We start from the raw sequence: 24,649 nt of genomic DNA, 5'->3' as shown, positions 1-24,649 counted from the left end.
CCTCCCCCTTTGCATTCTGCTCTAATCCTCAAACCCAGAGAGAAGAGGCTCCTTTCCCTTCTCCCTGGGGAGTGTGGGGCCAGGTCTGATGGTGGAGGAGGGAGGCGTGAGGAGTCAAGCCCTGCTTTCTCTCCTTCCATCACCTCTTTCACCTAAGAAGTGAACGTAGAACTAGTTGCACAGTTTCTGGGGGGTCATACTTCTGGCTCCCAGTGGAAAGAAGCCATGAGAGAAATAGGCATCTGCTTTCCACCAAGCCGCTTGGTTCCAGAATGGGTTTGGAAAGAGTGACATATGAGATCACAGATTCTAGTTCTGGTCAGTGGGGGCACTGGGTCAGATTTATTGCACTTGCAACAGAGTTTAAATAAGTCCTGGGTGTCTGGTGCCAAGGTGAGGGAAGGGTTGGGCAGAGAGAGGAGGGGCAGCATCAGTGCAGCTGGCAGGCAGAACCCAAATTCTGCAGGCCCAGGACAGTGGGCTCCCCTTTCTCTGGGGAACAGGGAGGGCCTGTGTCTGGCCAGGCTGAGGTTCCAGATCTGTTGCCATCATGGCCCCTTCAGGGTCCTGGGAAATTCCTGGCTTCTCCTAAATCAGGGTGAACTGGGCCTCCAGGATCAGGTCTGGAGCAGGCCCAAATACAGTCCTGGATCTGCCTGGATTAGGCGCCAATGTCTGAGTCTGGGTTCCAGATCAACTCCAGACCCCAGGCTGGATCTGGCCCCATTTGAGTTCTGATTCCCCTTGGAGCTGGGCTCTGGGCCAGCATCTATCCTTGTGTGGCATCTGTCCTGAGCTGGTCCTGGGGCACCATCCATAGTTAGTGTTCCTTGTTGGCCCACGAGGGTGGGGCTGTCCGGAGCTGCGAGTTCTTACTCCCCAAGTTCCAGGTTCTTAGCTGGGGGCTTCTTTTGGATCTCTGGTAAGGCTGAGGACAGATCTTTGCAGGTTGGAGCTGGACAGGAAGTCCTTGTGGCATGTCTGGCCCAAAGAACTGTGAATGGATTTCCTAGTTATCTTTCCAAGTTGTTTCAGGAAACTCTCCAAAATGCAAAGGCTTCAGGAAGGCTGGGGCCTCTGTCCCTGGATCTGAGTTCCCCCATCCATGAAGAGGGTATGTGTAAACAAGGGTCCTTCACAGTGCGTGGGGGGGAGGGATCCCCAGCTCCCCACCCCCCTGGCTCTGGCCCTTCAAGTATGTCTCTGGGCTGGGGAGAGGAGTTTCTCCCTGGCCGTCAGCACCTTCAGGAAGTACCCAGACCCCTCACTTTCAGTAGAATGAGGGTGGGGGGACTGGTTCTTCAGGATTGGGAGTCTGAAATTGGGAGGACTCAGGCATCAGAGGTGGCTGGAGGCTTGAGCTGAGCTTTTTCCATGGCAGTGCCATATGGGAGGGAGCGCTTGAAGAATCCGAGCTGATAAAAGGGAAAAGAGGGAGAGTTTAGGTACTATGGCTGCCATTTCTCCACAGCTCTTATTCCAAGAAGTAATAAGGAGGACTCTAGTGCCTCCAACCTCTACATCCTGCAAAACTGGCCTCTGAATTCAGGCTAGGACTACCCTTCTAAGTTGTGCAATTGACCCAGGAGGACTAAACTTGGGGGTGATTTTGTATGGGGGTATCTTTTACCAGTGCCTTTAAAATTCCCCAGTTAAGCCAGAAATGGCAGATAGGTTTGAACTCAAATGCCAAGTCTGATTGCTTAGTAGTGGCTGCTTTTGTTTGTTTGTTTTTGAGACAGGGTCTCACTCTGTTGACCAGCCTGGAGTGCAGTGGCATGATCATGGCTCACTGTAGCCTCATACTCCTGGGCTCAAGCGATCCTCCCACCTCAGCCTCCAGAGTAGCTGGGACTGTAGGCACGCACCACTAAACCTGGCTAATCTTTGTGTTTTTTTTGTAGAGACAAGGTCTTAGTGTGTTACCCAGGCTGGTCTTGAATTCCTGGGCTCAAGCTGTCTTCCCACCTTGGCCTCCCAAAATGTTGGGATTACAGGTGTGAGCCATCACACCTGGCCATGGCTGCCTTTTGAGAGAGATTCTGAAGCCACTTCTAGGAGATGATCAGTAGCCATTTCTAGGTTAGTGATGGCTGCCATGGATTTTTGGAGAAACTGACAGCACAAATGCCATGTATTTGTCATCTTTGGGTTCCAGTGATTTTGCAAGTATAGGCAAACTTATCATCTTGAGTCAAGAGGACCCTTTCTAAGCTAGTGGCTATAGAATGAAGGGAGAGATCCTGTAGGAAGGGTTAGGATGGGATGCCTGTAGCCAGGACAGAGGTGGGGGCACATGGCTGGTGAACTGGTCTAGAGGTAGATACTTGGGACTGTGCCAGGCCAAGGGCAGAGCCTGATGAGAGGGTGGCCAAGTCACAAGCAGGATGTGGCTGACCTTGTAGAGGATGTAGATGAGTAGACCTAGGAGCAGGAGGCCAAATAGGATGGCTAGGATGATGATCCACAGTGGGACACCGTAGCTGCCTTCTGCCTTGGTCCATTGCACAGCTGTGGCCACCTGGGGAGCAAGTTGGGTGAAGTCAATGAAAGCTCAGAAGTTCTTTCTACCCTATACTTGGCTCCCACTTGTCATTGGATCTAGACCCACTTCCCACCTCTTATTTTGAACCAACAGCATTCTGAACTTAAAAATTTAAGTTCCTAAAATGTACAATATTGTCTCTCTTACTTTCGGGCTGTCATATCATATCCGTTGTTTTTTTTTTTTTTGACAGAGTCTCACTCTGTCACCCAGGCTGGAGTGCAGTGGTGCGATCTCAGCTTACTACAACGTCTGCCTCCTGGTCTCAAGTGATCCTCCTGCCTCAGCCTCCCGAGTAGCTGGGACCACAGATGTGCGCCACCACATCTGGCTAATTTTTGTATTTTTTGTAGAGATAGGGTCTCACTATGTTGCTCAGGTTGGTCTTGAACTTCTGAGCTCAAGCAATCTGCTTGTCTTGGCCTTCCAAAGTGCTGGGATTACAGGTGTGAGCCACTGCGCTCGGCCTCATATCTGTTATTCACCTCTCCCCAGGATATCCCTTTCCTGAATGGCTAGCCTGGTTAGTTCCTATTTATTCTTCAGGTCTCAGATTGAACATCACTTCTTCCAGGAAACCTTCCCTGACCCAGTTAGACTGGTTTCAGGTGTTCCTATCATGTGTTTTCATAAATATCACCACACCTGGAACACTGTGTTGTTCCACGAGACTGTGAGCACCAGGAGCAAAGATCCCATGTTGATCTTGCCTACCACTCTGTCTCTGGCATCTGCACAGTGCTTGGCACATAGTACATTCTCAACAGTTGTTAACAATACCAAGGCCGGCCCTCACCCATGGCCCAGCCCTAGTTCCAGCACTCTGAGCCCTGTATTCCCTCGTCCAGTCCTCTGGCCCTAGACTCACCTGACGCTCCTTTTGGGGCAGCTGCCGAGGCAGGATTCGGTAGGGCATCTTCAGTGCTTTGTACACAGCCTCACACTGCAGGCTAAATGGCTGGTGCTCTCGCTGTGGGTAGGGGCAAGTTGGTCAGCACATCCTCTCTTGGGATCCAGAGGACATAGGGTTCCCCGTGGTCTGGCTGGGGTTGTGATCTTTCCCTATTTTGGACTCATTCTCCCTGAGTCTCTCTCTCTCTCTTTTTTTCGAGACAAGGTTTCACTCTGTCCCCCAGGCTGGAGTGCAGTGGTGTGGGCTTAGGTCACTGGAACCTCCACCTCCTGGGCTCAAGCAATCCTCCTGCCTCAGCCTCCCAAGTAGCTGGGACTACAGGCATGTGCCATCATGCCCAGCTAATTTTTGTTTGGTTTTGTTTTTGTAGAAGTAGAGTTTTGCCATGTTGCCCAGGCTGGTCTCAAACCTCTGGGCTCAAGGGATCTGCCAACCTCGGCCTCCCAAAGTGCTGGGATTACTGGTGTGAGCCACTGTGCCTGGCCCCTGAGCTTCTCTTGATGTTCCTTATATGAGATAATAAATGTGTAACTGAATAATTGCAACTGGATAATATACAATTAGATGACTACATGTTCAATAAAAAAAAATTTTCTGAATTATTAATGTGCTTTGACACCAGAACAGTGCCTGGCCTGCAGTGTGTGCTCAAGAAGTGACTGCTCTTTACTATTCCTACATGTGCTTACCTATTCACTATGGATTCATCTTCCATCTTACTGTTTTTCTATCATTCTTTGCACACTGGTCTCCCTCCAGCCCTCCCTCCTCTGAATGGGCCGGGAAAGGGAAGCTGCTGCTCCCACTGTGGCCACTAGATGGCGCCAGGGACATATAGCCTGGTCTAGACAAGGGGAAGGAAGGGGAGCTGGAGTGCTGGGTCCCATTCACCAAAGGAGAGGTGGCTACTGCAGTGGAGAAAGGGGTGGGTCAGTCTAAGCAGGCCCAAAGGTCAGGGGTCAGGGCTGAGGTAAGGCTCCCTCACCTGCAAGAAAGTTTTGGCCCAGACTCGGAAATGCAACTGCAGACTTTGGCTCTCTTGTTGGTGCAGGGGCCCGAGCTCACAGCGCAGCCTGAAACACTCAGCCTCCGGGCATTTCTAGGAAGAAAGAAGCTTGAACCTGGTGTTCTGCCCTTGTGATGGCTCTGAGAACCCAAACAAGTACTCAACACTTTGGTCCACACCTCATTCCCCGCCTGACTTACCAGGATCTGAGGTCCCGAGGAAGCAGAGCTGCGGCTTGGAGCTTCCCGTTTTTGCCGGTGGTGCAGGGAACCCTCGGGATCCAACTATAAGAGAAAGAGAGTGTTGGGCCCCTTTCCCATCTCATTATAGCTTCTGAGTCAGCCTGCACCTGGGTTCCAGGGCAGCTTCAACCTATTCTTTCATCTGTCTCTTTATTGATCCATCCAACTGTCCACCTCCTATGTGCAAGGCACCGAGCTCAGGGTTAAAATATGGAAATGAAGAAAAACTCCTCGCACTGGAGGAGATGCTTAAATAAGTAATTAGGTCCGTGTTCCTGTTTTTGCACTGGCTGTTCCGTCGGTTTGGAATGCTCATCCCTGGGTCTTATAGATAGGTTCAACCTTATCTTTCAGGCCTCAGTTCAGCTGTGACGTCTTTAAGAGGTTTTCCGATGATCCAATTTAAATAGTGTCCCTACAGCTTATTAACACTTCACTTCATCACCTTTCAATCCCTGTTAATTTTTCTCCTTCTCTTTTTATTTTCTATGTCTATCACCCTTCACTAGAATGTAAGTTCCATGAACGTGGAGACCTTGTCAGTTTTGTTTGGTGCAATATTTCCTGGGCTTAACAGTGTTCAGTACAGGCACTTATTTAATTAAATGTTAATGAGTAAATGAACTATAAAACAGGCATTGGGGCCCAGAGGAAAAGGTTTGAAGAAGGCTTCCTAGAGGAGGTGGCACATAACTGGGCCCTAGGGGTATGCCAGGAAACAAAGAAGGGATAGTTCAGGCAGAAAGAAACACAGTGGATCAAAGTCCTTTTTCCTCCAGAGGCTTTTGAGGTAACGTTGGGCCTTGTGGCCCTCAGCCCTAGCTATAGGCACATCCACATGGCCTCTTGCAGGCCCCCAGCAACCTTCCCCAACCCCTCAGCCTTGGTCCTCTGAATCTACTCCTCTTCCCCATGCCAGTGTTCAGGCTCTCACCTCCAGGCCCTTTGGGTTAATGGGGTGATTGGTGGTGCAGTTGAGTCCCGTAACTCTGGTCACATATAGGAGCTGCTGACCTTCCAGAGCCTGGGGACAGCTGAGCTCCAGCACGCCTTGGCTAATGGAGCTGGGGCCTTGGCTGATGAGCTGAGGAGGGAAGAGCACAATCATCATGAGAAGGAAGGGAATGCTTCTGCCCCCTTGAGAGCCTGGATCACCATGGCTCCACTATACCCTGCCGTCAGGCTCCTATCTCAGAGACGAAGCAGGGAAGCAATGGCCAGAGCTGAAATCCTCTCTAGCCAACACTTTTGGAGGGGGCTCCATCTTTCTTTCCAAGCCACTCAATTGGCCTGTCTCTCCTCTGGCTGTTTCTCACAGGACTCTGCCTCATGCCTTTGCATATCACTTACCCCTCCCTCCTCTCTTTCTGTCAGTCTCTCACGTGGGTTCCAGACATCTGTCACTCATATTAGCTCCTCCTTTCCCATCATTCATTCTGGCCCTGCCCCTTCCCCACTTACCTCATAGACATGGTGGACAGCAGGTCCCAGGTCCTCCTCCTTCTGAGGCTGGTCTCGGGGATGCCAGTCGCTTACTGGGAATAGCACTGCCTCAGGCTTGGAGACACTAAGGAGGAGGGTGGTTTAGAGGAGGGTGGAAGAAACCCCATATGCATCTTCCCTAGAAGTCTGTCTCCCCTCTCAGAAAGACCCCATTCTGCCTGGCACTGACCCGTTCAGGGTGACCTGGGCCTGAGCCTCCACGGAGAGCCGGAAGGAAACCACGTCACTTTGCGAGTTGTTGAGATTCTTGCTGTGGGATGGAGGCAAGACTGAGGTGCTGGAGTGCAGCCAGCGAGAATGGTGCCCAGCCCTCCCTTCTGTCCCCAGCTCGGCCCCAGCCTAGACACAGTCACTCCCTACCTGAGGATCTGGAAGTCAAACTGGATGGTTTTCTTAGTGTCCCGGAGATGAGGGACTGTAAACCGAAGGCCACCCCACAGCTGGGGACAGAAAAAGAGGAAAAGAAGGCAGTTAGACTGTGTATTTCACCCTCCCTCCCCATCTCACAGCTGTGCTCTCTGCTGGCTGGTTACCACCCTCAGGTCTGCTCTCCCTCTGTCCCATCCTCTTTCATCCCAAACTTACACTGGCTCCTGCCTTCATGGGGTTGCCCAGGTCACACACCAGCAGGCGGCTCTGGTTCACGGCAAAGTAGTCACAGCTCAGGCTGGAGAAGTTCTGGAGGTGGGGTGGGCACTGGTCAGGTTTTGGTGTCCCCTCTGGAGGGGTATCCTCCCAACTCCCACTCGAGAGTCTCATCTCACCCCTGGGTGTCTGACGAGTCCTGAGTACTCAGCCTCTGGAGGGGCGGTGACCCGAAGCTCAGCCTCATAGGCGCCACCCTCACCCACATTCTGGGCATGGAAAGTGAGGTTCAGGGCATTCTTGTCACCCAGGTACACATGGTTCTGCTCCCTGGAAGGGACACAGAGGGTAAGGGACATTGGGGAATTAATCCTCAAACCAGGACAAAGGACCATTATAAGAGTAATAATACGAGACCGGGTGCAGTGGCTCACACCTGTAATCCCAGCACTTTGGGAGGCCGAGGCAGGTGGATCACGAGGTCAGGAGTTCAAGACAAGCCTGGCCAAGATGGTGAAACCCTGTCTCTACTAAAAATAATAATATTAAAAAAATTAGCCGGGCATGGTGGCAGGCACCTGTAATCCCAGCTACTTGGGACGCTGAGGCAGAGAATCACTTGAACCTGGGAGGCGGAGGTTGCAGTGAGCTGAGATTGCGCCACTGCACTCCAGCCTGGGTGACAAGGGCATGACTCCGTCTCAAAAAAAAAAAAAAAAAAAAAGAGTAATAATAAAGTAATAATAGACACTGTTTACTGAGTTCTAACTCTATGGCAGGCACTAGGCTAGATTTTTTATGTAGATTATTTCATTTAATCTTTCCAAAAAGTCTGAGAAATAAATGCTACTATTCCCACTACGCAGACAAAGGAGTTAAAGCTCAGAGCAGCTCAGCAACTTCCCAAGGCGACACAGCTAGTATGTCCCTAGCTGACTTTTTCAGGTGCCAGGTGCACCTGGAACTCCCTACTTACCCAAACACTTCCAGCTGCAGGTCAGGCACACAGATGTTGTCTTCTCCACAGTCCAGCAAGATCTGAGCCTGGGGAGCAGGGCAGCCTTGAGAGGGGAAGTTTAGACCCATTCCTGGGCCATAGGCTCTTCTCTTTCCAGGGCCCTGCCCCCCCAGTACCCAGGCCTCTGTCCTCCCAGGTCCCTTCTCCCTGCCCTGTCCTCACCTTGTCCTCTATTCGGCTCTTACTCTGGTAATGTAGGGCTGGCCTGAGGCCGTGGCTGTCCACTGGGGCTTGGGGGTCCAAGGAGAAGTTGAGAGCGATGTGAATTGGGGAGAGTTTGTCTCGAAATTCTGACTCGTTCTGGGGCCAGAGGAGAGAGTTCATGGGGTCAGGGGACTCTGGAGACTTAGTGGCCCTGCTCCTTAGCCTCTCTCATCTCCCTTTGTCTGCTTAGGGCCCACTTCTGACCATCCTCATTGTTTCAGAGGCCCTGGCAGCCTGCTTCCCAACTCCTCTGACAGAAGGTCTCCCTTTCTCAGTCCCCACAAGAGTCCCAAGCCCTTCACTGGAATCCCCCAATCTTTTTCCCTTCAGGAGGTGCCCTCAGTTCTATGTGGCCACCCTCCCTGGCCAGTCCACACCCCGCCCTCTGGGCCATACCCTGAGGTAGATCTTCATCTCCCTGCAATCCTCTCGAGCCCCATTCTGGATGAGCAGGGTCTGGGTCAGGGTTGCCTGCCTGGAGGCCAGGAACAGTGCCCGCCGTACCCCTCCCTTCTGCTTCTGCCAGTCCAGCTGAAGTTCCACTGTGAAGCCTGCAGCCAGGGCCATATAAGGGGAAACTGCTTGTCTTTCCTCATCTTTTCAGAGAGAAGAAATGTCCCCAGGTCCCCAGTCCCTTCGTTCCCTGTCCTAGGGCCTGAGAGATCCAGGCAGTCTCTCTCACCAATGGAGTCAGCAACGTGTTTTCCAGAAGCATTGAGGCAGAAGCTAAGGTTGATGCTGGAGAAAGACCAAGAAGAAAGCTGGTGAATCCAACTGGAACAGGCATCCTATCCTCTGCCTATCTCCCAGCCAGACCCAGACTAGGACACCACCATTTTCCCCTTCTTAAGGCAGACTTGGTGCCCCTGCCCACTCCCAGGCTCAGGTCTCTGCAATTTCCTGGGCACCAGCTCACCAGGCCACAGGGTTCCCCTCTAAGCTGCAGCTGCGCTCCTCTGGGTTGAACATGGCAGGGAAGATGGTGAGGGAGGCACTGGCGGACACGATGGGGCGGCCCCTGCCAAGAGTGAATGTGGGGTCAATAGAATTAGGACTCTTCTGTAACCTGGACACAGGAAACTGATGCCCAAGCCCCGGAATGTGTGTCTTCTGCATTGATTTTCCCAACCTCAGCTCTGTTGAGAAATTTCCAGTTCCAGTCTACCCAGGTTGTCCCCTCAACTCCCCTTGGAGCTCATACCTGTATACCACAGCCTTGTCCACACCAAAGGACCCCACAATCAGATCTGTAAGAAGTCAAGAAATCACCTCTTACAGCAAGCCCCAAATCAGGATCCTTTCTTCCTAACCCCTCCTGGTTTCAATGCTTAGGGAGGCTGAAGTGAGAAGACAGCGGCCTCTGTTGGAATTTGCTAGAACTGCGCTCAGGAACTTTAGGAAAGGTGCAGAAGAGAGGGGAGGGGTCAGTGACCAGGGAATTTTAAGGTGAAAAGGGGCCTCAGGCACAACTCACCAGGGTATCCGTTGCCATCCAGGTCTCGGCCTCCTCGAAGGGCAGAGCCAAAGAAGTCTGGGGTGTGGCTGGCTGCCCACAGGGGCTGCAGAACCTGGGAAGGTTTAGAGCCCAGCCCTCCTGGGCCCCCAGGGAATACAAACACTACTCCCTGCTGGGTCTCCCCACCAAAGGGGGCCCCGATGGCCACATCTGGAAGACACAGAACACACACTAGTCAGCAGGCCGGGAATCCATAGGCTCAAATCTCTACTACCAGACCCCAGGACCTAGGATCCTATTTTTTCCCATCTGTGAGTCCCTATATTCTAATCTCTTCAAATCCCAAGACCCAGACAGTGGGATTTTAACCCCTCGGGAAGTCATGAAGGTCTGGGTATCTTAGCGGACAGAGGCCCTCTCCTCAAATCCCTTCTGACTTGGGCCCCTGCCTCCTCTTTCACTCTCTGAGCCCATGGTACTCACCATTGTAGCCATCCTGGTCCAGGTCCCCCAGGGGGGTCAAGGAGCTGCCAAATCGGCCAAACTCATCTTGGCCAGTGAGGGTAAGGGTGGGCGTGGGCTCTATGCCAGCTGGGTGCTGCAGGTAGACGTAGACCCTGCCCACCTCCTGAGGCCGCCCGTCAGGGGTCCGATCCATGAGCAGGGGTGCCCCCACCAGCAAGTCATCCAGCCTGAGGGGAAAGGCAAACCCAGGCATCTCGATACCCTGTCTTGCCACCCCACCCCAATCCTAGTGCTAGAAATCCCGGGCACTCTGAATTCCATCAAGTCAGAAGACCTGAGGTCTCTGATCATCAGCGTTCAGCTCTTTCCTTGTCCCTGAGCAAGGGGAATGCAGGTATGAGCGAGAGTCTAGAGAAAAAGCTCCGGAGAAACTCTCCTTGCATTTTCTGTCCCATTCCCACTCTTCCCTCTTGGATCTGGGAGGGTATCACAGTGCGCTCATTTCCCACCACTCACCCGTCCCCATTGACGTCTGTGGCAGCCACTGCATAGCCGAAGTAGGAGGCCATCTGGGGAGGACAAAGGGGCAGCACTGGGTCAGAACTAGAAGGTTCAATCCACAGGATCAAGAGGGGCTGGGAAGTTGGGCTGACATTATTAGGTCAGGGCTGGGGCTTCGTTGGCAGAAGGCCAAGCTGGGGTGGGGTTAAGGGGTATCCTTACCTGTTCCCCTGAGAAGTTGTAGAGGGATCGGATGTCTGAGCCATTAAGGATGGTGACCTGGGAGATGAAGAGATAGGCCCATTGGTCCTGGACTCCCAGAACATCCCATGGTTAAAGAACAGATGTGTACAGGACACCCAGGGGCAGGCATTCCTTAGAGACGCAGACCACTGTCCCTAGTTCCCTTCTCAGCTTTGCCCTCATATTCCCACCTCTATGCCAGGTAGTTCCACCCTATGTCTGCTTCACTATTTTTCTCCATGTCAATCACCAACTACTGACAGATTTTGTATTTATCTGTTCGTTGTCCTTTTCTACCCACTAGAATGTAAGATCAATAGGGGCAGGAACTTGATTTTGTTCTTTGCTTTCTCCTCAGAGCCTAAAGTCATGCTTGATGAGTAGTAGGCACTCAATAATAATTATGACTGAATGTGTGCTGGTGCCTCAAACCCATCACGTTCAAAACCTAAGTCATCCTCATCCTCCAGTCCCCCGAACCACAAACACCATTTCTCCCCTATATTCCCTTAGTGACTGGCCCCACCAGGCCTCTTGAATCCTGGTGTGAGCCCTTTCCCAGGACTGCTGGATAGATATCTTGACAATGTCCCTGCCTCCAGCTCTCCCAGCAGATCTAGGGGGCTACCTCCGGCTTGGAAATCCAGTGGCTCCCTGCAGTCACTGCCCAAAATCTCACCTTCTTGGCTGGTCCTCCGAAGCTCTGGAGAATCTGGCCCTAACCTGTCTGTTTTTGTTCAACCTTTCCATATTCTACTCATCCTCAATCAGCTCATGAGTCTGCTAAGCTGGGCTGAAATTGTTTCCTTTTCTTCCACCTCTTTCATGCGCCTGCACAGGATGCCCTCCTGCCTCGTCTCTGCTGAACCTTCATAGAACCTTCTCTCATCTGTCCTCTTCCTTTTTAAAAACTTAAAATTTTTATTTCCTGACTCCCCAAACTTGTTACCATCCTTTTCCTAGAAAGGAGATTATTCCTTCCCCTAAACTGCTATGTCACTGTATCCACTTTGCTGAAGTTTATCCAAATGCAGAAAGAATGCTGATTTTGGATTAAGAGGGACTTGATTTTAAACCTACTTACTAACTGGGTGATCTTAAGCAACTTACTTAGTATCTTAGAACCTCAGTGTTCTCATATGCAAAATACAGATGCTAATATCTACCCCATAGGCTTGTTGTGAAGAATAGAAATCATGAACAGATAGTGCCTGATGCACCGAGTAGAGAAGAGAATGAATAGTTGCTCCACTTTAGATCATAATTGTTTGTATGTGTGTCTTATCTATCATACTTGATTAGAAGCATCTTATAAGACGGGGTATGATACCTTATTCATCTTATCTCTTACCTTGCCTTAATAAATGTTGTTAATTGAATGAACTCCGATGGCACTCTTACCTGTATCTTTTAAAAAGCACTTGTCCTGGTCTAATAATAACATCTGCCAGTTGTACATTGCCTAACAATTCACTGAGTACTTTCACATGCATTTTCTCATCTCATCCTTGCCAGAGCCTTGCGAGGTCAGAACGATTCCCAGTATACAGAGAAGAAGGAGGCTCAGAGAGGTTCAGCAGGAAGCAGAGTATGAATAAAGAGCAGAATGATTCCGCCAGAGTAAGTGCCAGAACTTGAATGGCAGTCTGCCTCCAGAGCCCGTGTTCTGATCCACCTTTTTGAGCCCTTGCAAACTGCCATGCACGGTTCTTTGTGATTAGGCAGGGGAGGAGAAGAAGTGAGGGGTCAGGCTGGGTCTTACATAGCCGTAAGTGAGGTTCCCTTTGGGCACACCAGCAACAAAGTCTGCAAAGAGAAGAGAAAATTGTGACCTAAGAGTGGGGAAAGGGAAGTAGATAATGGTAAGTGGCCAAGTTCATGGGCCCTCTGGCCCTGAGCCTCTAACCACCCCCCTCCCTTGGCCCCAGCCTGGGGACACACTCACCTTCTGTGTCATCACCACTGAATTCACCCACAGCCACAGAGTATCCTGGGGGACAGGATGGGTGGATGTTAGGATTCCTGCTTTGGGGACCCCTCTGCTCTGGCCTATCCCCCAATCCCTTCCCCATCCCTACTGGGCCTTCATAGTCAGCAGGCACATGACATGTATGGCAGGGGTGCTGGGGATGCCTGACTAGGAGAGGGGAGGCAAGGGGGTGAGTGGGGACAGGAGCACTTGAGGTTCTCCCTCCGCCATCCCTTCCCCAACTGCTTGCTCACCTAGGTAGCTGTCATCATAGATGGAACTGGCCTGGCGAGTCTGTAGCTGCCCCTGAACCAGGTTGATCAGGTACTCGGGGTAATAAGATTCTGCAATCTGCTCCTGAGTGGCAGACAGGATCTGGCCTGGAGAGAGGATGAAGAGGGAGTAGATGGAGGGGAGGTGGCAGAGGGGGCTTGGGACTTTGAGGGGCTGACTGGGTAGTATTTCAGAAGTCTGGTTCAAGAAAGGGAAACATGGGGAGGGTGGTGGCATGTAAGCTTCAGGAAAGGAAGAGGAGAACTGGGAGTAGGGTGAGAGGCTATGTGCCAGGGGACTTAAAGAATGGCAGAAACAGGCAGGGCGCGGCGGCTCGTGCCTATAATCCCAGCACTTTGGGAGGCCAAGGTGGGTCGATCACAAGGTCAGGAGTCCAAGACCAGCCTGGCCAAGATGGTGAAACCCCTTCTCTACTAAAACTACAAAAATTAGCCAGGCGCGGTGGCAGGCGCACCTGTAATCCCAGCTACTTGGGAGGCTGAGGCAGGAGAATCGCTTGAACCTGGGCAGCAGAGGTTGCGCCACTGCACTCCAGCCTGGGTGACAGAGTGAGACTTCGTCTCAAAGAAAAAAAAAAAAAAAGAATGGCAGAGACAGAACTTACCTTGCCAGAAATAGCTTCCTGGTCCACCTAAAACCACACGGCCAGTCTGTGGGTGAAAGGAGGGGAGTCCAACATCTGGTCCCGATCCCCCCATGTCCACCACCCACGGCCCTTCTCTCCCAGACCACTCTCTCACCTTGGTGAACTCGGCACTGAAGCCTCCTTGGCAGTAACCCTGTCCTGCTGCCCAGCTGAAATCTGTGAGGGGACAAGGTGGTGAAAATGAGCCCCGCACAGATGGGTCATCCAGGAAAGAAGAGAGGGCATAGGGAAGGAGGTGGGAGAGAGAACCAGAGAAAGGGCTTTCCTGGACCAGACAGTAAGCATAAAGGCTAACGAACTGGGTTAGCCTTTATCTTAAGCAACTTAGAACCTCATGGGGGCACGTGGTGGGTGCGAGTCAGCCCTAAGTATATGAGACACTCCAAGTATATGAGAAGGCAGACATGGGGCATAGGCCCCCTCTTGCCCCTACCTGAGCGGCAAGGTGCATACTCCAGAATTCGGGTGAAGTTATCTGTGGAGAGGTAGCAGGTGCCCACGGGGTCACTCAGTGGCTCCTTCTCTGTGCGCCAGCTGTACAGTGGAGCACATGCCTGGGAGGGCCCAGGAGGAGGGGCCTTCAGATTCAGTCCAGTAAGGCTCTTCCTCCCTCCCTCCAGGCCCGGCCTTACCCAACCACTGCCCATCCCCTGGCCACCACACCACTGAGCTTGCTGGCCCCTCACCAAGATGGAGGAGCCATGGGCTCGAACTGTTGCCCCGAACCACTGCAAGGACTTGTACTCCACAGGCTCCTCTCCCTCTGAGCTGGACAGTGAGGACTCCAGGAGCCGAGAGCCTTGTGGAAGTGAGAAGGGGGAGTCTTGCTGAGCCATGGACACTTGAGCTCTAGGGCAGCCCCTACCCTCAGCCTGGGGATACCCAACAAACGCTTCCAAGCCCTGAGACTCCATGACTCACTGGGAGTGTGGAGTTGGTAAGGAGCTTAATTCTGCTTTGTGTAGCCTGTTTGTGTAGCCTGACTCATCTCTCCACTACACACACACACATACACACACACACACATACACAAGCACGCACACGCACACAGAACCTGGGCTTTCTTTTTTTTTTTGAGATGGAGTCTCACTCTGTTGCCCAGGCTGGAGTGCAGTAGTGCCATCTCGGCTCACTGCAGCCTCTGCCTCCCTGGTTCAAGGGATTCTCCTGTCTCAGCCTCCTCAGTAGCTGGGATTACAGGCGCGCATCACCACGCCTGGCTAATTTTTGTATTTTTAGTGGAGATGGGGGTTTCATCATGTTGGTCAGGCTGATCTCGAACTCCTGACCTCGTGATCCGCCCGCCTCAGCCTCCCAAAGTGCTGGATTACAAGCATGAGCCACCGCGCCTGGCCTAGAACCTGGGCTTTCTAGAGTTGCCTCCCCACGGTTCCTGCTTTCTCACGCAACTGAGACAAGGATGCCTGCTGTGGAGTAGGGGCAGGAGGATGGTGGGGAACAGTGGCTATTTCCCAAGACAGTAACCCTTTAGCTGTACTTCTTTGTCTATACTTGGACTGTGTCTCTAACAGCATCTTGTTCCACCTCCTTTTTTTTTTTTTTTTGAGATAGGGTCTCACTCTGTTGCCCAGGCTGCAGTGCAGTGGTGTGATTACGGCTCACTGCAACCTTGACCTCCCGGGTGCAAGTGATCCTCCCACCTCAGCCCCCCAAGGGGGTGGAAACTATACCCAGCTAATTTTTGTGTTTTTTGTACAGATGGGGTTTTGCCATGTTGCCCAGGGTTTTTTTAATTTTTTTTTTTTTTTTTTTTAAACAAGGTCTTGCTCTGTCACTGAGGCTACAGGGCAGTGGGGCAAGTACCACTCATTGCAGCCTTGGCCTCCCCACTCATGTGATTCTTCCACCTCAGCCTCCCGAGTAGCTGGGACTACAAGTGCTCACCACTATGCCTGGCTAATTTTTTTTTTTTTTTTTTTTTTTTTTTTTTTTTTTTTTGAGACAGAGTCTTTCTCTGTAGCCCATGCTGGAGTGCAGTGACATGATTTCAGCTCACTGCAATCTCTGCCTCCTGGGTTCAAGCAATTCTTGTGCCTCAGCTTCCCAAGTAGCTGGGATTACAGGCAAGTGCCACCATGCCCGGCTAATTTTTGTATTTTTAGTAGAGACGGGGTTTTGCCATGATGGCCAGTCTGGTCTCAAACTCCTGGCCTCAAGTGATCCACCTGCCTTGGCCTCCCAAAGTGCTGGGATTACAAGCATGAGCCACCGCGCCCAGCCCTGTCTAATGTTTTTGGTAGAGACAGGATCTCACCATGTTGGCCAGGATGGTCTTGAACTGCTGGGACCAAGTGATCCTCCTGCATCGGCCTCCCAAAGTGCTAGGATTACAGATGCGTGCCACTGTGCCCGGCCTCTCCAGTTTTTATTTCTGGAGACAGATGGCCCTAGTTCATATCCTCGCTCCAATGTTTGCTAGCTGTATAACCTTGGATAAGCTACTTAACCTCTGCCTCCTCACTTAGAAAATGGGGATAATAATACCTTATACAGTTGCTGAAAGGATTAAGTGAACTAATATATGTAAAGTGTTCACAACTGGGCCTGGCACCGGGCAACTGATAGCTGTTAGTCTCTGTCCTCCTCCCATCCATCTGTGTCTACTCAGACCTTGAGCTCCTTGAGGGCAGTGGCTTAGTCATCTTTCAATCCCTGCAGCACCAGCACAGTGCCTGTCATGCACTGTCACTTAGTCAGTACTTAGTTAAAGGAACTGATTAGTTTGTGCAACATTCCCTGTCTTTGTCTGTGTTAAGGCCCTGGCCTCCCAGAGTTGTGGGTGATTCAGGGGAAATGAGAGCCACATGTTTCTGAATCATGCCCGTCCTCCTTGGGCTGGGCTGGACAGGAGAGTGGAGTGAGTGCCATGGGGATCCACTTTAAGCAATTGGAGCATCAGAGCTGGTGCTGAGAGATCACGTGGCCGGGGTTCCAGCAGGCTCCACCCCTCACCCCAGGCCCCACCCAGGCCTTGCCCCTAGGCTGCAGTCCCACCCCCCAGTCCCTTCCTGAATTTCACTGGCCTACCTTTGCTGTCAAATTCAATGGGGGTGCACTGTGTGGGGCTGGCACCCCAAGGACAGAGGTAGACAGCACCACCCTGCAGCACTCCTGGCTGGCTGGTGTTAGCCTTGGGTGCTCCCACCAGCACACTGACCCTGTGGAGGGGAAAAGAGAGGCAGTTCAGGATGGCTCCTAGCTCTGCATTGGTGTCTGGAGGCAGGAAGGACCCAGGCCTCTAGGCTGGGGCTGGCTGGGGGTGGAGTAGATGCCCCCTGGGTTGTATTTATATCTCAGAAGATGCCACAGATGCCAGAGGCACAGGCTGGAGTCAGGCGGTCCCCATGTGCCGCTGTCACTAACACAACCCTCCCCTCCTCCCGCCATTCTCTGTCGTCTCCTACCTTATCCTGTTCATAAAGAGAGGAGGAACCAGAGTCAATTTCTAGAAGGGGAAGAGGGGCCAGAGCCTGTACCCCTGGCTTCTCCCTCTCCTCTATGTACCTGCTGAGGTTAGATGTGCAGCCTCTGGAACCCCAAGGTCCTGTGGAGCCTCAAGTTCTCTCATCTAGCCTATATACTCTCCTCCCAAGCCAAATCCCCTCCCTGGGCCAAGACCCAGGCATCCGGCTGCCCAGCCACCCAGCCTTGGGGCGTGTAGGAGGAAAATGTGAGTCTTGGAAATCAGGCAGCAGGAGTGGAGAGAGGAGCTGGAGGACAGTGAAAACAGATTGTTCCACTGGGCCTGGGCCTGCCCTCACCCTGGCCCTGGTGTGGACCTCCCCTTCCTGGCTGGGTCTCTGTTTCAGCCCTTGAACCCCTTTCCCATAGACCACCCCCAGCTGACTGAATTCAGAGTCTGCTCTACCGGGGTCCTAGTTCTGGACACAGTGCCTCTGTTCCCCCTGAGACGAGGAGAAGTTTGCCCTATGTAATGGGGTGGTCTTAGCTAAGGGCCTGGGCAGTCCTCCTGCCGTCAGCTCTGCCTCGTTCATCCCTAGGTCCCTTGCCTCCAAGACCTCCACACAGCTCTTGGCTCTCTTGGTTTCCCCTAAGGGTCTCCTGCCAGGACTTGTATCTGGCAGCCTGGGCAACTCGACCCGGCCTCTGGACCAGTGGTCCTGCTAGCCTTGGCCTCTGCTCTGCTCTGTGTCTGCCTCTGGCACTGCTTCTCAATCTCTCTGTCCCTCTGCCCCTGTGACTGCTTGCTCTCTTGGTTTTGGTTTTTGGATCCTATCTCTCTATCTCAGATTTTGCATTTCTCCATCTCTATTGGTTTCTGTCCACTTTCAGCTTTCAACCCGTCCAATACCTACACCTTCCCTGATATTTGAATACCTTCCTCAGCTTTCTCACTAGGCAAGAAGGCCCAAAGTGAGGGATTATGGTACAGGTCACAAGAGCGGGGGTATTTTCTAAGAAGACCAGGTATACTGAGGCGGGGAGGAGTGGCCCAGGAGGTACAGGGGATGGAAGCAGCAGAGAGGACAGGTCTGAGTGGACGGAAGAGGAGAGTGAGGAGGGGTCTGTGAGGGCCAGTGGTGAGAATGGAGGGCAGAGAAGGCAGGGTCCAGAGGAATAGGAGATGGGTAGGCTGAAGAGGGAGAGCTCCTGAAGTTAGGGGGGGTGGGGAGGGGAGGTGCCAGTCTCCGTTACTCTGGGGACAGGAAATGTTTACTGCCTGTGGCTTCCTGTCTGTTTCCAACCTCTCACTTCTCCGTTTGTCTCCCACACCCCCACCTCCCTGCCAGGCCCCACCTTTCTCACTTAGGCATGACATCCATTTGTGGGGTCTGGGTGCACCGCCCTAGGGCTGGGTGAGGTGAGAGGAGTAGACCCCTCTCTCAGCAGGGGCAGCCCGCAGAGAACTTGGTTGCTGCCTTCAGGCTCTAGAAAGCAGAAAGGGCCACCAACCTGAACTAGACCAGAACAGCAGAGGTACGGGAAGCAGTGAAAGGAGCACTGGACCAGCAGCCAAGAGTTCTGGTTCAGGCACTAACTGTGGACTTGGGCAATACCCTCTCCCTCTTCCTCTGGGGAAGAAGAGTTTCTCTCAGAGTTTCCTGGAGCACAGGGCTAAGGCCAAGGGACCCTATTCCTGCTCCCAATTTCTCCAACACCCACTGCTCTTGGAGAGGAGCTGAGCCTGACACTCCTGGGGTGGCCTGAGGAAGCAGCCTGGAATTTAGCAGGGTTGCAAGACAGAGAGTTTACAAAGCTTGTAAAGCCCATAAGCCAAGGGCATATCCATTCTGGCTGTGCGATGGTTCAGGATACCTGGCATGCCGGCAAGTGACACAGATCCAGGCCTCCTTTCCTCCCGACACACTACCCATGGCTTATTCCTGGAGAGGCAGTGGCCCTTCCATCCCAGCAACCTTAAGTCAATCCAATAAATAGTGCCTCCCCTGCCAACATGCCAAGTGAGGTGACTGGTGCCAGGGATGGCATGCAAGCTAGTTTGTCCTTATTTTCCCACATCTTGTTCCTGCTTCCTAAATCCTGCAGCAGTTGGGCACTTTTAGGGGTCCAAGAAGGTAACAATGGAGGGTCTGTGGGCTATTTTCAATATTTCAGAAAGCCTAACGGAAATCATGCATTTACCAGATAAGGTGGCCTAGGCTAATTAAAACCTCAAGTGTATTTGCTTTTGGCTGGAATTATATCAACTTATGTGGGAACCTGGTTATCTCATGCTGGTCAGAAACTCTGATTGGCAGCTATAGATGTTTTTGGTTAATAAAAAATGAGAAAAGTGCCGGGTGCGGTGGCTCACGCCTATAATCCCAGCACTTTGGGAGGCCGAGACAGGCGGATCACGAGGTCAGGAGATCGAGACCATCCTGGCTAACACAGTGAAACTCCGTCTCTACTAAAAATACAAAAAAATTATCTGGGCGTGGTGGCGGGCACTTGTAGTCCCACCTACTAGGGAGGCTGAGGCAGGAGAATGGCATGAACCTGGGAGGCAGAGCTTGCAGGGAGCCGAGATCTCGCCACTGCACCCCAGCGCGGGGATAGAGCGAGACTCCGTCTCAAAACAAACAAACAACAACAACAACAACAACGGCCGGCCGGGCGTGGTGGCTCACGCTTGTAATCCCAGCACTTTGGGAGGCCGAGGTGGGCAGATCACCTGAGGTCGGGAGTTTGAGACCAGCCTGACCAACACGGTGAAACCCCGTCTCTACTAAAAATACAAAATTAGCTGGGCGTGGTGGCGCATGCCTGTAATTCCAGCTACTCAGGAGGCTGAGGCAGGAGAATCGCTTGAACCGGGGAGGTGGGGGTTGCGGTGAGACGAGATTGCGCCATTGCATCCCAGACTGCGCAACAAGAGTGAAACTCCGTTTCAAAAAAATAAAAAAATGAGAAAAGGAATTCATTATTTCTTACTAAATGCAGTTTGGCAGGTACACTTTTCTGAAATAGAGTCTGAGAGAAGAAATAATTGCCGTAATTTATTCTGAAGCCTCAGAAATGGAAGGGTTGGTCCTTGGAGACACAGACTACCACAGCTAGAAGGCACTGTAGAGAGCACCCACTGGTTTTAAGACTTTACTGTAGGTGCCTGAGGCCACAGGGCATAAAGGCAGGCTGGCCTCGTTCTGACACTCCTTAAGAAAAAGTTCAGGCTGGGCATGGTGGCTCATGCCTGTAATCTCAGCACTTTGGGAGGCCGAGGCGGGCGGATCACAAGGTCAGGAGTTCGAGACCAGCACGGCCAATATGGTGAAACCCCGTCTCTACTAAAAAAAAAATACAAAATTAGCCGGGTGTGGTGGTGTATGCCTGTAGTCCCAGCTGCTCGGGAGGCTGAGGCAGGAGAATCGCTTGAATCTGGGAGGCGGAGGTTGCAGTGAGCCGAGATCATGCCACTGCACTCCAGACTGGGTGACAGAGCGAGCCTCTGTCTCAAAAAAAAGAAAAAGTTCAAAGCTGCTCACCTCGTCCCATGTTCTCATTCTGCAGATGGGAAAACTATCTCAGAGGAGTTAAGTAATGTGCTTAGGTCACTCAGACTCCCTCCCAGAATATGAAGCAGAAATCAGGAATCCTGATTTCTACGACAGCATTCTGGTCTACCCCATTACCAACTTATTCCCTCCTCTCATATCTGCTATCTCCCCAGCTTTTGATTAACCAAGTCCCAGTTCAATACTGGGTTACTGTTTGACTGTTGGCCTGACAAGGTCAGGGGTGGAGAGCAGCAAGTGGACCAGCGCCCAGCTCCTACAGCAGCATGGGCCAGGCCAGAGGAGGACACCTGGTTTGGGGTCCCCCAGTGCATTCACAAGGGATATGTATGATTGGCTGGGGAAGAACAGCTGTCTCCACTTGTGGCAGTTGCAGAAGGGAACAAGGAGCTGAGCTGAGACTGGCCTGCCTCTCAAGCTTTCAAGCGTCCTGGGCCAAGTCACTGCCTCTCTTCAAGCTTTGGATTCTCTGGCATAAAATGATGGATTTCCCTTGAACGTTTCCTAAACTAACTTCTGGTTCAAAATTTCTGACTCCTGAAGCCTCGGTTGTTTTTATTTTTTTGTTTGTTTGTTTGTTTGTTGTTTTTTTGAGATGGAGTCTCACTCTGTCGCCAAGTCTGGAGTACAGTGGTGTGATCCCAACTCACTGCAATCTCCGCCTCCCAGGTTCAAGCGATTCTCCTGCCTCAGCTTCCCGAGTAGCTGGGATTACAGGTGCGTGCCAGCACGCTTGGCTAATTTTTTTATTTTTAGTAGAGATGGGGTTTCACCATGTTGGCCAGGCTGGTCTCGAACTCCTGACCTCAGGTGATCCACCCGCCTCAGCCTCCCAAAGTGCTGGCATTACAGGCGTGAGCCACTGCACCTGGCCAGCCTCAGTTTTTATATATCTAAAAATGGGGCAATAATGCTTCCTTTGCTTTAACACAAGGATTTTTGTTACAATCCAATGGAAAAATCGATATGAAAGTGCTAAAGGAATATAACAGACTATTGTTACTATCACTAGTATAAGCAAACACTCAAAGCAAGTAAGAAATGGGGGAGAACTTAAAGAACTAGGCGGTAGCCAGGAAGGAGAGAACCAGAAACAGAAACAGCCGCCCATGTATTGATCACTCTTTGTGGACCAGGTCCCTTTTGTATATGTTTTCTCATTTAGTCCTCAGAACTCCGTTAGTCCTCAGAACTCCGTTAGTCAGGTGTCTGATTTTCATGGGAAGACCAGGCTCCAAGACCTTAAATACCTCACCCTAGGTACTAGGGTACCACACAAAAAACTAGTAAGTAGTGGGGACTCACACCTACCTCTCTCTGACTGAAAGCTTTGCCCTTTCCTACCATCTAACTGCTTTGGTGCTCGCCCTGTCCTTTAATGCTATTTTGGTGTTCACCACAAGAGGTGATGCAGGAAGAACTAGAACACTGAGGCTCTGCCTCTTTGGCAATGGCTGTAGGCAAGGGGCTATGTTTGTCTTGTGTTGTGGGGAAGGGGGTGAAGGCCTAGCTGTGGTGGGAGGAGGTCACTGGGGAGGTAGAATGTTCCACTCTAAGAGGGTATTGTAAATAGGAAATAAGAGGGAAGGAGTGTAAGCTGGACACCTGGGTTCTCTTGAGAGGGGAGATGAGCAGAAGGGGAGGGGGAAGGGATGAGAGAGCTAGGTCCTGTTTTAGAAGAGGACTTTAGGGACTATAGGATCAGGCCAGGGGCCAGACAGACACCTAGGGGACCAGGAATGTGTGAAGTCCAGATGTTTTACAGGAGTGTTTTAAAGAGAAATTTAGGGGAGGGAGGAGTAAAGAGAAGGTTAAATGCCAGACAACTAGGTACTCTGATCTGCGGGAGGAGACCTCATCCCCTTCCTCCCTCCCTCTTTTCTACTCCATTAGGGCTGTGATAAGAAGTTTGAGGGAACCTGGGGGAGACCAGGCCTGGCAGAGGCTCCAGGCCAGGGTGATGCAATGGGGTTTGGGCAAAAGGCCAGTGGGGTGGGGTGGGGGTTGGGTGGGGACCTTGAATAGCCCAGAACAACAGCCGGGGCCTAATCATTTTTCTTTTCTCCCATCCCCAAGTCCTCCAGACAAAGGAGAATTTGCCTTTCTCCCCAGTTGTATTAGCTAGATTAACCCCTTTTCTCCAAAAACCATAGGGACTGAGTAGAGATCAGTTAACTGTCTCATGTGTAAAAACAGGTCACTTCTGACAGAATTCCCCTCAAACCCTGAGATCCTGGGGTTGGGGTGGGGGTGAGCAGTAGGAAGCTCCCAGCTCAGAGATGTAGAAGAAAAAGGATTACACCAGTCATTGTGGAGGACCAGGAATCTGGCATCTACGGCCTAGCCCAGGAGCAACCACCTACCTCTCTTGCTTCCCAATCTCCCCGCCATCCCACATTTGAACAGACACCCTTGGTCCACTCTAACTCCTGTTTCCCAAGCCTGTCAGTACCCCATTTTCTAGGCACTCGGGGTCCGGGTCTGCTTATCACTCTGCTGAGTTGGGAATAAGGATCCTCCTTTGAGATTTCCAGGATCCTGAGTCCTTCATTCTGACGTTCTTGGCCCCAGGGAGCCCGCGTCTCCCCGGCTTCCGACCCCAGCCCCAGAAGTCCCGGTCTCAGCACAGCTCCAGCCGACCAGCTACAGGAAACCAGCTTTTCTCTTCCTCCCAAGAGCTAGAGGAAGAGGGAAACCGCCCACCCCCCTTCACGCGCGCACACACCCCTCCCGACACATCCCAGCACCCGCCCTTGGCTGAGTTCGCCCCCAGCCCCAGCGCCCCCAGTGCCAGGGTCCCCGCACTCGCCCCCAGTTCTCGGATCCCCTCGCCTGAACAGAGATTGGGGGCGGAGGGAGGAGTAGGAGACAGAGGAGAAAGAAGAGGGAACCGCCGTCCCTCTCTCGGGTCTTTCCCCAGTCTGAATTGAGGGGGGAGGGGAGGATGAGGCTGGCCCCCATTTAACCTTCCGACCCCCTCAGTCTCTGACTTCTCTCCTACTACACGTAGCTCATTCGGCTTCTACCCGTTCTCTCGCCGCACAATGGCCCCTACGGATCCGGAGGTCTCCCGGAGCCCCCAAAAGCCCTTCCCGGCCTCCGCGCCCCCTCTGCACCCCCACCCGCCCCAGGTCCCAGCAGCCCACAGACTTCAGCCAGAGACCCCCAGCTCTCCATTCACGCGCTCTCCTCTCCCTTGGCCCGGAGACCCCTGCCTAGACTTCTCCAGCTCCCTGTCCTCTCCCCACCGGACGCATGTCTCCCCAATGATCTCGAACGCCAGGGCCCCTCCTCACCCGCCACGGTGCCCCCCCTACTCCAGCGCGGGCCCCCAACTCTAGCGCGGGCCCCCAACTGCAGCTCTATTCCTTCCAAACTCCACCCTCAAACTCAAGCCTTGGTCCCCTCCAGACCCCAGCCGCGCCCCCAGTCTCCAGGCGGCTCCCCCACCCCCATCCCGTCGCCAGCCCTCCTCACTCACCCGTCTGTTCCCGGCCGATAAAACTCCACTGAGAATCCGAAGAAGGAGCCCGGGGGCCCCGAGAGCACTGCTGGGGCCTCCGCGTCTAAGTTGAAGCCCCCGACCCTGGGTGGCGGCGGCAGCAGCAGCAACAGCAGCGGCAGCAGCTGGGGTCGGCGCCGGGGGCCCCAGCGCAGCTGCACGACGTGGAGAGGGGACTCTGGCGTCCGGCTCCCCATAGCGCCCGCTCTTCCCTGTCCTGGGGCCACCGACCCGGAGCCGCTTCCTAAACCTCCCAGAGGCGAATGACTCAACGCGGGGAGGAGTTTGCCAAACTCCCGGCTGAGCCCTCCCCCCGCCTGCCGAGGGGGCTGGCGGGGGGGCATTCCTGGGTCCCTGGAACTCTGAGCCCGCGTCCCCCACCCCTAAGGGGCGTGGGGGGGGGGCGCACCTCTCCAACCCCCTTTCCCCAGCCCCAGCTGGAAGCCGGTTGTCTGGACTGGGTTAGACTGGGCGGATTTGGGTTCTTCCCCCTCCTCTCTGCTTCCCCCTCCTTCCTCCCCATTCCTTTCCAGATGTACAACGTAAACGCTCGGAAAAC

At 52.7% G+C, this 24,649-nt stretch overlaps 1 protein-coding gene across 1 annotated transcript; it reads right to left on the bottom strand.

The window, feature by feature from the left end:
* Nucleotides 1-307: 307 nt before the first annotated feature.
* ITGA5 (integrin subunit alpha 5) lies at nt 308-24,354 on the bottom strand. Its single transcript, XM_030822503.1, has 30 exons — nt 24,070-24,354; nt 16,639-16,769; nt 14,277-14,389; nt 14,024-14,144; nt 13,685-13,746; nt 13,549-13,594; nt 12,905-13,030; nt 12,627-12,671; nt 12,444-12,487; nt 10,661-10,717; nt 10,454-10,506; nt 9,956-10,164; nt 9,491-9,682; nt 9,218-9,263; nt 8,933-9,034; nt 8,699-8,754; nt 8,413-8,567; nt 7,975-8,112; nt 7,771-7,838; nt 6,974-7,124; nt 6,795-6,887; nt 6,570-6,649; nt 6,379-6,459; nt 6,168-6,273; nt 5,641-5,790; nt 4,665-4,748; nt 4,444-4,557; nt 3,414-3,515; nt 2,399-2,521; nt 308-1,415 (listed from the first exon to the last, which is right to left on the bottom strand). The coding sequence occupies exons 1-30, from the start codon at nt 24,285-24,287 to the stop codon at nt 1,332-1,334; spliced, it is 3,150 nt and encodes a 1,049-aa protein (XP_030678363.1). The 5' UTR covers nt 24,288-24,354; the 3' UTR covers nt 308-1,331.
* Nucleotides 24,355-24,649: the final 295 nt, after the last annotated feature.

This window comes from Nomascus leucogenys, chromosome 11 (genome assembly GCF_006542625.1).
Source record: "Nomascus leucogenys isolate Asia chromosome 11, Asia_NLE_v1, whole genome shotgun sequence".
Lineage (NCBI taxonomy): Eukaryota > Metazoa > Chordata > Mammalia > Primates > Hylobatidae > Nomascus > Nomascus leucogenys.
The sequence above is the reverse complement of the archived record's forward strand: the minus strand, read 5'-3'. Positions and strand labels throughout refer to the sequence as shown.